Raw genomic sequence first — 12,725 nt, forward strand, 5'->3', positions numbered from 1 at the left:
ATGGATGAGGAGAGCAGTACCGGAGGCAAATGTTATACTCTCTGCCCCCAGATGCCAAGCAGCAACTTCCAGGCTGAAAAACTAAGATCAAACCTGATGATGTGTGAAATATCAATGATAAGGACAGATCTCATAATTTTCCTTAAAAGCAGCCAAGCATACAATCTAAGTCGCCCACCACCCCATCACCAAAATATTTCCCTTGAAACAGATTATTGCAAATTAATCTTATTTAAGGATTTTATTTAAGCCTATAAGCCTAATTAGGAAAAAACTCAGATAACCACGTCTTCATCTGTAAAGGAAACATATACGTGCATATCTGCTTTTAATAATAATAAGAATGAGTAGGTGAAGGGAATTAACACCTGCACTCTCCTGAATCCTATCTTGTAACACTTCATTTAATTCACATTTTTGTTCCCAGCCTGGGAAAATTTTTGGAAGAAATGGAGTGCAGCCAGGCAAGGATTCTGCGGGTGCGTAGAAGCTCTTCTTGTCTGTGTGTACCATTTTTTGCTTAAAAGTGGACCCACACCTTTATGACCACCTGGAGTCATACATGAGAACCCACCTATAATATACTATTTGCGCCCACCCGTATTCTTGGGTCCTGCCTCCTCTGCAAGTTAACATTTTGATTGCTTCTTGGAGAAGGGATGCGTTCTCCTATCTGCCTGAATCTGGCAGGGAAGATCTCTTGGATGAGGATTTCGTACTGACTGGATGTGGAAAAAATTACATTCAGAAGCGTGTTCTGATTGAAACCAATGGAAACAAAAAAAGAAAAATAACACACAATAAAAAATGCGGCCAGCCCTATCTTTTATTATAGATACATATATCTGCTTTTGATATATTTATGAAAATAAAAAATATGGTTTATGTCATTTTTAGTGACTGAAATTCACTCCTCGGAAACTAGTCAGTATACCGATCACGGAACAGTATCCTGGTAGTTATTAGACTGGCATTCTTTGCAACTGGATGGGTTTATCCATATATGGCAAAACACAGAGCACCGTTTGTCCTTTTAATATCTCCACTTTTAATTTAAAATATTTAATAAAATCAGAAATTTTCTATCAATATTTTTCTATGAATGGGAAAATTGACAATTCACGTATCACAGACGGGTATTGTGCAGTTTAGACAACTACCACAATAAAACTATGCAATATGTAGTGAAAAACTGGCAAATTAACCAATCATGCATCCATGTTATGGTGTTTCATTCTGCCCCACAACTCACAGCGCAGTCCTATGCAAATTATTCCAGTCTAAGACCACTGCAATCAGTGGGCCTAGACTAGGGTAACTCTGCAAAGGACTACTACATTATCAGCCTCTCAAAAGGACGTTATCTAGGTCTCAGTCAAATGCCATGTACATCATACCTAGATCCATTGCCCCAGTTTACTAAGCAAAAAACTTGATGAAACAAATGAACTCGTCTGCCCGGCAAGTTTGTTTTCTATAAAATTGTGTTGGCTAACAGCTGAACTCCAGTTTTCCAAAGGTGCTTACAAACTTGCTCTGACATTGGTCTGACATCTTCACTGTCACAGATATCAAAGCAACCAGTATGTAATGCCCAAAGTCTTCTTTTGTACTAAATCAAAAAACTGGTACTATCTCTCCTCCCCCCCCCCCATTTGTCAGCCCTCAGGTAAGTTCTCAGCTACCACCCAATGTACACTTCAGTCCCTACGAAATCAATGGGTAATAAATGTGTTTAAGATATGATGGATGCATATAGAAGTATGGTCATTCTGCAGAATGGATTAAACCACTACAGACTCAAACTGGGAAACTCATTTGGTCTTTGTCCTCATATATAAAAAAAATACTGTATGCAAACAACAAACATACCAGGGGAAAAGGTTATAGTCAGCTTCCTATGCTAGCACTCTTTTACACAAAAACCATTAAAAACAATGTTCTCCCCCACTGGCAGTCTAATGCAGAACAATCCCTTCTAACACTTCAGAAACTTTACTAGCTCTTCTCCTCCCCTAGTATAAAACATGAGGGTTGAATTGAGAGATGCTATCTTACACGAAAACAGAACTGCCCTTAATATCTCATGATTCAGATGACATGTGAAAAAGTTCTGTATCTCAGGGCCGTTTCCACACTACTTACCTTCTTCCGGAACGCCGCAGAACGCTGCAAAAAAAAAAAAACACAGAAGATAGCGTCTTCTTGCATGAGTTTTGCATGACATCGTGCAAAACTCGTGCGAGAAAATGCTATCTTCTACATTTTTTTCATGGCGTTCTGCAGCATTCCAGATGAAGGTAAGTAGTGTCGAAACAGCCCAGGTTTTGGGGACTCCCATGTTCAAAATAAACAGAAACTACTGCTTCAGATACTACATTCTGAAGGACCACAGCTCCTGATATGAGCCCATGAAACAGCTTTGCTCAGAAAATGAGCCCTGCTGGATCAGACCAGCAGTTCATCTAGTCCAGCATCCCATTTTACACAGTGGCCAACCAGTTACTCTGGAGGGTCAACAACAGGGCATAGAGGCTGAGGTCTTCCCCTGATGGTGCCTCCTGGTATTGACATTAAGAGATTTATTGCCTCTGGGTCTGGAGGGTCCCTTTACTCATCATAGTTAGTAGTCACCAATGCACATATATGCCATAAATCTGTCTAATCCTCTTCTAAAGCCATCTATGCTTGTGGCCACAGCTACACCATTGGCAATGAATGCTACAATTTAAGCACCTGTTGAGTAAAGAAGTATTTTCTTTGTGTGTCCTGTACCTACTGCCCATCAACTGCATTGGATATCCCTGAATTCATGCATTGTGGAAGAGGGGAAAAGCTCCCTCTATCCATTCTGTCTACCCCATGCAAAGTTTTTACCAGCCTGTATCTTGCCCACCCCCCACCCTCAGCTGTCTTTTTTCTAAACAAAAAAGTCTTCAGTTTTTCCTCACAAGAAAGGTGCTCCAGCCCCTTGATTATCTTGGTTGCTCTCTCCTGTACTTTTTCCAATTCTGCAGCTGGGCTTTCTGAGATAAGGCAACAAGAACTGTGCACAGTATTTCAAATGCATGCACAACGTTAGTCCATACAAGGGCATTATAATATTTGCAGTTTTATTCTCAATCCTTTTCCTAATAATCTCTACAATGGAGTTTGACTTTTTCACAGCTACTGCACCACTGAGTTGACATTTTCATCGAGGTATCCATCATGACCCCAATATCTCTCTCAGTCTCAGCCAGTTCAGAACATATATGCATATATTTAAAGTTAGGAATTTTGTGCTCCAATGTGTATTACCTGACACTTATCAACAAAGAACTTCATTTGCCAGGCTGTTGCCCACTGACTCAATTCGTGGAGATTGTCCCGCAGCTTATCACAACCCTGCTTAGTTTTCACCATCCTGAATAATACGGTATCGTCTGCAAACTTGGCTGCAACCTCTGCTCACCTCCAATTCCACATTAATTATAAACAAATTAAATAGCATTTGATCCAACACTGATCCTTGTGGGACCCCCACTGCTCACTCCTACCACTGTGATAAACTGTCCATTTATTCTCTGGTTTACGCCATTTAATCAACTTTTACTCTATAAACCAAACTATTATCTTATCCTATGACTGCTAAGGTTGTGCAGATGCCTTTGGCGAGGTGCCTTGTCAGAAGCATTCCAGAAGTTCAGTATGTACTAGATCATTCTTATTCCCCAAAGCACAACAATATCTTTTGGTATGTTCCACTGCTGCCCACTCAGGGTCTTTTTCTGTGGCTGTTTTCATGTTATGGAACAGTCTTACAGACAGAGGAAGTTAGAAGATCTATGTCTCTTTTGCAATTCTTTGGCTTTTGGCTCTTCAGGATACTTGCTTTGTGTTATTTTCAGAATGATATTTTTGAACAGTCTTTCTTTCTTTCTTTCTTTCTTTCTTTCTTTCTTTCTTTCTTTCTTTCTTTCTTTCTTTCTTTCTATCTATCTATCTATCTATCTATCTATCTATCTATCTATCTATCTATCTATCTATCTATCTATCTATCTATCTATCATATTTGTATTCCGCCCTCCCCGCGAAGCGGGCTCAGGGCAGATAACAACCTTAAAGCGTTACCACTTTCCTTGGATACCCAATAATCTGTGATAAATGAAGCCTTATAAATGCTTTAAGCAAACAAATAAATAAGCTATATACATAAGGGACCATGGAAAATGTGTAAGAACAAGATCAATTTATGATCTCACCAAGCACATATATATGCATGCTCATCTAAACATCTTTTCATCCAATGAAAGTAGCCTAAATGTACATGTTGAGGAAAACAAGTGAAATATGAAGGCGCAGAGTGATAAGCTGCAGTACTGCAGCCCAAACTCTGCTCACGAACTGAGTTCGATCCTGGCGGAAGCCCGGTTCAAGTAGCCAGCTCAGGTTGACTCAGCCTTCCATCCTTCCGAGGTCGGTAAAATGAGTACCCAGTTTCCTGGGGGTAAAGTGTAGATGACTGGGGAAGGCAATGGCAAACCACCCCGTAAAAAGTCTGCCAAGAAAACGTCGGGATGCGACATCCCCCCCATGGGTCAGTAATGACTCGGTGCTTGCACAGGGGGACTACCTTTACCTTTTTTATGAAGGATATAAAAATAAAGACACAAAGCACTCCACCCCCAAAGCACAGTTTTAAAATCTTTACCGCATTCTTCTACATCTTGGTCATCTATTAATCCTACGGAGACTCCCAGATCCATACATTTCTTGCTATGTGCCTTGGACTTCATATGTTTTGTCAAATTTCCTTAAGAAAGAAAAATTAAACAAAAATGCATTACTTTATGGTACGTATAGACACAAAGGACCATGATGGTCAACAAGCTAATTTCCATGGCCACATATTGTGCTTACCCACCCCCACATATCGTGTTCTCATGGATATTTACTAGAATGGTAAGAAGATGTGCAAAGAACTGATGGCTTCCATTTCTCTTGTGGATATAATAGGTGCCCTGAATGGTTTTATATATTTGATATCTTGTCTGGCAGCTTAACAGTAAGTTATTGCAGTATTGTGCTGGAATTCAGTAAATGACTTTTACTCCCCAGGGTTCCAGCTTCAATTCTGTTAGCCTACAGACTTCAGCAAAGTCAAGTTGGGCACAGCCAGAATTTAAATAGGAATGTGGAACACCTAATATTGCTTTCTGTATTATTCCACCTAAACTCCTTTTCCTATAAAATGTTTTCATTACATTGCTCATAACCAATAACATGGTAGTTACAAGAGCAAATCTGTTAGTAATAAATGCTTTCTTATATCCATATAGAACATGCAGTTTATTATTATATTACATTGTATTTGCATCATGAAAGAAGCAATCAAAAGTAATATGAAATAGAGCTGTTGCTGTGAAGAAAATGTAATTATGTCTAATGTAGATATGAATGACATCCTGACAAAGTTCTCCTATAAAACTGTCTTTTTTTAAAAAAAAAAAAAAGTTTTAATATTTAGCTCATGCTAGAACATAACATGAAAGAATGGGAAGACTCTTACAGCTTACCATTTGGCAGAATGTGTTCAGGACAGCATTTTTATAAAGTGATTAGGGTTGTTTTAATATTCGTGCCGTTTTTAGGCATTTCATTGCACTGTTTTGTATATACTATACTGTTTTATTGACTTGTTTTCCAATTTTGTAATCAAGGCCGTCGTCACACGGGCTTTTATTTAGCGCTAAAATGGCGCTATTTCCCGGCAAACACCCACCTTATTCCAACACTGTAGCGATTTTCTCTCTTCTGCTTTGTGCTTGATAGTCGCGCTATTTTGTGCCTCAGTGTGAATGCCTCACATCGATGTATTTCGCCTCGCAACGTCCTATGCCCTCCCTTCAATCCCAGAATCCATTTCTTCCTGTGACTCCCCTTTTTAAAATTTTATTATGTCCTTATAACGCCATAACGAAATAACACAATGCAAACTTTCTGCTGAAGTAAAAATGACTCAATCGCCATGGCAGAGTCTTCAGCGATGGGGATCACGTCAGACAGGGAGTTTTCTGTGGGCAAAGGGCTATTTATATAATTTCAAAGCTGGAAAAACAAAAGGGTCGTAATGTTTTGCTCTAACGGAATGTTTATATGCTGTTATTCCGTTATAGCGGAATTAAACGCCTGAATAATTTTTTTTTAAAAAGGGGGAGGAGCTGCTTCTGCGCGGTTAGAGAGAACAGAACAGAGTGCTTCGGTGTGGACAGCTGGTGGCGCAAAGAGCCGTTAGGTGACCCAAAGAAACGTTACTGTGCCGATAACAGGTAGGACGCTACATGCTGTAAATTTAACGGAAGAGATGCCCGTGTGACGACGGCCCAAGTCTCAGTGAGAAAGGTGGATTACAAAAGTGAGGAAAAGACATACATTGGCAGGCTACTGACATTTTAAAGCTGCCTTTCCAGCCAACTGTGTTTAATCTTGTTTTAATGTTTTTATTGTTCTCTGCCTCCGGGTCCCTAACTTGGGTGGACAGGCGGCTTTCAAATGTTATAAATAAATGTTTTAAATATAATAAATGAATTAACTGTAGGACATGTTACATCAGCTTACAGAAATGAATGAACAACGCTTCCTGAATAACAAAGTTTTTCAAGCAGAACACTACACAGTCTTCTTGTTGTTTTCCTTAAAATCACCTCCATAAAGTCAGTTCCTCGTAACTCCATTTTTTCACAGAAGAAAGTGGATCTAAATAGTATCTTGTCCAAGAGTCCCCAAATGAGCATGTGACCAACCGGTGTGAACTAGGACCACCAGCAAAAAGAATGTATGAATTCATTCTCTAGATACATCACCATAACACCTATCTACACTTCCTATACAGAACAGGATGCGCTTTAAAAAGGGCACTTCCCTTTTTTCTTGGGGCACCTTCATTCTAAAGCAAGAATATGGCCATGCAAAGCGCACATCCTCTACTGGCCTTGTAAATGCTACTCTGTTCGGTAGGGGACCACTCCATACCTGGTCCCCAGCAGGTGTGGACTACTGGAACAAGATGCTGTACTTAAGATCTTGAAGTCTCTGAAGCACGTAATGGACTGGTGCTGATCTCTGAAATGAAGATCTTTCCTTCTACAGTCTACAGACCACTGTAACATTTCACTTCAGTGCTTACTTGGATCAGCTTACTCTTGCAAAAAATCATGGGACATTTTTACCCCAATGCATTGCATTGGTGGAAACAATAAAATACCCCAATGGTAAATGGGGGATATCGGTGTTTTATGCCCTAGCTTTGTTTTGTTTTGTGCACAAAAAGAAAATTGGGAAATGGTGACCGGGGACACTGCTTGCAGGTGCAGGTGACAATGTCCTAAATAGGACAAAGATGTAGAACCATTTTCTGTGCATTCTATTGAAAAAAGTGAATTAAGGTGGGATCCCCCAGAACTAGCATTATGTAAATAAATAATGATTAATTGCACAGTAACAGCACATAAGCTTCCCATATCAACATTTTTTCCTTATCGGGAAAAAAGCTACTGACTGAATACAGATAGAGGTTCTAGGTATTCATGTTGGCCTAAACCAAAACCAAAACCATTGTTTGGGTTAGTCTTAACCAAAAGCAGTTAGGTATCTCAAGCTAATTTACCTTTAGTCTTGAAGGAAAAGTTGCAATAGTTGCAATGATACGGACGGACATCTGTATGTGTGCGAATATGCTTCTTTAACATACTAGGCTTTTTACAGCGTATTCCACACTCTTCACATATATATTTTCCTCTTCCTCTTCCACGAACATAGACATATTCTTCATTTGACTTGTACCTAATATAAACAACATAATCCAATGGACTTATGACATTTCTTGGTATAAGAGCAACACTAGAAATTCCAACAGTTGAAAATAATTCCTACCACTTATTATTAGTATTTTTTCAATTATTTTATCTCACTCAAAGCCTGTTATTTGCCACTGAGCTAGGACTCTTCATTTAAGGGAGTGGCACAAGCCCTACTCAGAGTATGACTGTGGGTGTACACAGCCACTTTAAGCATGATCAACAATAAGTCTCCATGTGGTAACTTTTGTAGTATGGGGAACTGGTTACTGGTTGGCTCTACCACAAGGAGTACAGAGTTCATTATTACCACCCCTTCATGACTGCTCAGAAAAGCAGAGGTAATGGTAACATGTCTGGCCTACAAAACCATTTTTCCAAGCATTCTGAGCCACCTAGTGGCATTGTTTCAAGTTCCTTCCTACCATGTTGTAAATCACGATCTGCTTTCATCTCATAAATATATGCAGAAAGGTAGCTGGTAGGAATTAAGCCTTATGAAAATTAAGTTGAAACTGGGTTGTTGTACTCCACAGCATGAGAAATTATGTGCTCAAATATAGGGAAAGAAAATAACTGAAAGGACAGGAGAATGTTCTTAGTTGAAGATCAGGAGCAAATGACAGTTTAGTAAATTTGGAAGGAATGGAGTCTCTTAAGGAGCAATCTGAGCAGGTCTACTCAGAAATAAGCTCCCGTTTGTTCAATGGTTTTGAGGTGTTTAAATGTAGGGGCAATAATGAGCTCCCCTTCTAACTGCATTTTCCCCAAATACAGCAGTTGCTTAGAAAAAAATTAAAAATACTTACCCTCCATCAAATATTTTCACTCTTCTTGGCTCACTTTTGGCTAAAGAGTTCTCATTATCCTGATCAGTGCTTGTTTCAGAGTTTTCTTTATTGCTCAGTTCCCTTGCTGCCTTTTGTTTAACTAATGCCCGCTGAAAGAAAAATCAATTTGTAAGTTACTTATTTTTGACATATTTATGTATTTTACTTACTTCATTTATAGCCCACCTTTCTCAAGGCAAATTACACTATGAAAAACAATCACATAGCAAAGGCCTCTAATAAACAATGCAATAGGACTAGGATTACAGAACTGGAAAACAATGTGAACAAAAGCTGCCTAAGGCATCAAAAACTATCTATGGCAAGAAATTCAATAGAAACTCATCGCAAACAAAGTCAGCACACAAAGTTTCTACCCAATTCTTTTCCTTCTCCTCTGTTGTGGAAATTTACTGTTTTCAGAGATTATTTTTTTAATAGAGGTGCATTTAAACCCACCACCTTTATACATTAGAGGAGCAACCCATTCTACCACCTCATTCTCCTGCATACACAGACCAGGCCTTAGCTGGTTTAGTAATTCATGATGTCTGATTAGTGTGGATGTGGAAGAGAAAGCAAAGAGGAGGAACTTGTAGTACAAATGGACATTTGGGCCAGTGCACGCTTAACGAAACTGCCTAAAGCAAAAATACTCTTCAGTTCCTTCCTGATCTGCCAAGGGCTATGAGTTGGGCTAACACAATTACTGCAAGTGAATACCTGGCAGTATAGTTCTCAAAGGCCAACATTTACGTGCATAAGTACTTGTGTGTATATAAAGTACGGTCAAGTCATAGCCAACTGATAGCAACCCTGTAGGGTTTTCAAAGCAAGACATCAACAAAGGTAGCTTGTCACTACTGACCCTTGTGTAGCTATGACCATGGACTTCCTTGGTGGTCTCCACCAAGTACTAACCAGGGCCAGCCCTACCTAGCCTCCAAGATTTGATACATTCGGACTAGCCTGGGCCATCCAAGTCAGGGTGCATAAATTCTTATGTGTAGGCAAACTCAAGCTACTTTTGATTTTTGCAGGCAATTCTTGCACCCTGTTCAAAACACTTGCTGGTATAGCAGGTCATAGGACCAAGTTGTGATACCCCTTTATTTATAGACTTATCTTAGAAATTACTGGCAGATTCTATCATTAACAGCCACTTAAGCCATTCTAATTCTCCAAAAAACCTGCAAGAGAACAGGGTCTCTCGCAGGTGCCAGCCTGCACATTGGCGAAATCAAAAACAGCTCGCACATGGGCTTCCTCTGTGGTGGCCCCTATCTTGTGGAACGGCCTGCCTGAAGAGGTCAGGAGAGCCCCCACTCTCCTGGCTTTCCGCAAATGATGCAAAACCGAATTATTCAAAAAGGCTTTTTACTCAGATAGGAGGGAAGTATTGTAGGGAGGGGGTCTCAGATGCTTCTCTAATGAGTTAGGGACCATAGAGTTCACCACTATTTTGCCTTGCATATTATCTGTTGTTTTGAATATGCACTCCTATATACTACCTGGGCTTCATGTTATCTAATGTCAGTCCTAGAATTGATTATGTTCTGTTTCAGCAGTTCTTCAGCTCTGTATTGGATCCTTGCTAATGTTATGTCTTTGTAAAATCCTATGACATTGTTTAGGGAAATGTCCTTGACAGTTTGAAAATGTCCTTGATACTGTATGGAAATGTCCTTGCTACTGATTGTACTAATCTCACACTATGTAATCTGCCTTGACTCTCAGTGAGAAAGTTGGACTATAAATGATATATATAAATAAATACTCCCATTTCCCCCTTTATCTCACAAAAAAACCCCTTTAATATGTGGTAAATGTCATGAGAAACTACAGAAATTTCAGCAATAAGGTTTAGAGACATGGTTAACAAAATTAATTTTTCTTGTCTGAAACTTGTTATAGACTGCTGCCCAACAACTTTGCCACAGACATCCAGGCTCAGCTCCAGGGAACTTGGCCTGTTCTATACTAGCATAGGATGGATAAGAAGGTAAACACACACACTCAAACATGTTAACAAAATAAAATGATCTGGTGGGTGGAGATATTATACTGTCCCTATATGCAATGCTGTTCAATGTAATCAGGGCTCTGTGTAAATCACCATCATCAAATGCAAGTGGGAGGTGCCACAGCTCTGTGAAAATAGATGTGAACATTCTTATTGGATTTTTGGTCTTGCAGCTGGCAAGAAGGCAATGCCCATAAGATAGTCTTATAAAAATACCCAGCAATCCAAATAACAAAACCAGAGCTGATTTGTGCATTTCCCTGCTCTTGACTCATTAAGACTGGGGAGGTGTCATGGCTCAATGACAGAGCATCTACTTGGCTTGGCGGAGATCCCAGGTTCAATCCACAACATCTCCAGTTTAAAAGATCAGGTTGTAGGTGATGTGAAAGACCTCTCCCTGAGACCCTGGAAAGCTTCTGCCAGTCTGAGTAGACGGTATTGACCTTCACAGGCCAACTCAGGATAAGGCAATTCCATATGGGATATGACTAGGTGGACTAGAGGGGCATTAGATAATATCCCATATGGAATTGTGGCCATCCTCGCTGTCAATGAGTAGGAGAAGGAAAATTATAGCATGGGGCTCTTGGGGAGAATCTATACTCTTTGCTATCTCTTAAAAACCAAAACCAAAGAATTGGTATATGTTGGCATATCCTTGAATGTTATAGCTGGCATGTGATATCTCAAAATATCCTTACATTCTATTACATCCTAAGTACTTCATGTTCCCTGACATATCACAAAACAGCCAAGTAAATCTTACAGGGAAGAACAAAAAGGCAGGGATCAGTGAAAGAGAAAGTCATTAAAAACATTTATATGCTTGAAAAAACATAGGTGGCTTAAATTTTTGCAGCTGGAAGTAGCAATAAGTATGATTTATAAGCTGTAGAAAACAAGAGGTCCCCAAAGCAATTTTTCAAATTTATCTCTAGTTGCAAGATAATTAGTATACCAATTGTCTAAAAGGTCAAAATATATCTTTATTTCCTCTTACTAATGAGAAAACCCCTTCCCTATCTTTAGGCCAAATTCTACATTTTCTGATCATTTGAAAGGTAATCCTTAAAGAATATAAAATGGCCAAAAATACAGGCAACACTCCAAATTAATTGTCAGTTAATACACATAAATTATTCTTCCTACACTGAGCAAACTTTCTCGTTCCAATGAAAAAAATGTGAACAGAACAGAGCAAGATTTTATGGTTATGAATTCTTTTCAGACTACAACATTTAATAAAGATCTCAGGATTTCTGCAGTCAAAAAACCCTCATGGTTACATGCCACCCTGAGCTACATGGAGAAAACACAGATAATAATCTAATAAACAAAGAACATACAAGTAGCCGACAGTATGTTAGCCGACAGCAGCTATAAATCATACCAACTTGAATGGGAGATTCACGGCTGCCATTTGAGGGGCAGAAAGGGCTTTTTCGGCCTTCTCCGCTGCCCTGCGCCCCTCAAATGGCAGCCGCAGCTGCCATTTGAGGGGTGGAAAGTCCGTTTTTGGCCTCCTCTGCTGGCCTGCACGTCCACAGGGCAGCAGAGGAGGAAAAGGGCCCCCCTCCCCTCAAATGGCAGCCGCAGCCAAATGGCAGTAAAAAAAGGGAGGGCCTCCTCTGCTGCCACATGGGCCTGCAGGGCAGTGGAGGAGGCCTCCACCACCCCAGCATCAGATGGAAGGTAAGTGGGGGGCTGGGGAGGAGGGTGAGGGGCTGGGGCTGAGGGGTTGGGCCGTTTAAAGAGCCCTGCCACTTGCAAGCGGCAGGTCCCTTTAAACTATCAGCCGGCAGTCAGTGAAGGGGGGATCCCCCCGTCACCTGTCACCTGATAGTTTAAAGGGACTTGCCACTTGCAAGTGGCAGGGAAAGTTTATATAGCCATTTTCCCCGGGGAAATGGCCATTTAAACTGGCTCTTTAATATGAACCAAACAAACCAGTAGTCCAGTTCATGGAAGTTCGTGGAAACGAGCTTCCACGAATCCTGGTTCGCGAACCTCGAACCAGGCTGGTTCGTGGGG

The 12,725-nt window shown here is 40.2% G+C and overlaps 1 protein-coding gene across 1 annotated transcript in view; it reads right to left on the bottom strand.

Annotated features, from left to right (window-relative positions):
• The window catches only part of HIVEP1 (HIVEP zinc finger 1), a 52,864-nt gene that overhangs the window by 21,415 nt on the left and 18,724 nt on the right, over positions 1–12,725 (bottom strand). Inside the window, exons 4-6 of the mRNA XM_054985852.1 lie at positions 8,648–8,778; positions 7,649–7,824; positions 4,694–4,795 (exon numbers count right to left, since the gene is read on the bottom strand). Of these exons, the coding sequence (XP_054841827.1) occupies positions 4,694–4,795; positions 7,649–7,824; positions 8,648–8,778 (409 nt within the window). The remainder of the gene's footprint in view (positions 1–4,693; positions 4,796–7,648; positions 7,825–8,647; positions 8,779–12,725) is intronic.

Source organism: Eublepharis macularius, chromosome 7, assembly GCF_028583425.1.
Source record: "Eublepharis macularius isolate TG4126 chromosome 7, MPM_Emac_v1.0, whole genome shotgun sequence".
Lineage (NCBI taxonomy): Eukaryota > Metazoa > Chordata > Lepidosauria > Squamata > Eublepharidae > Eublepharis > Eublepharis macularius.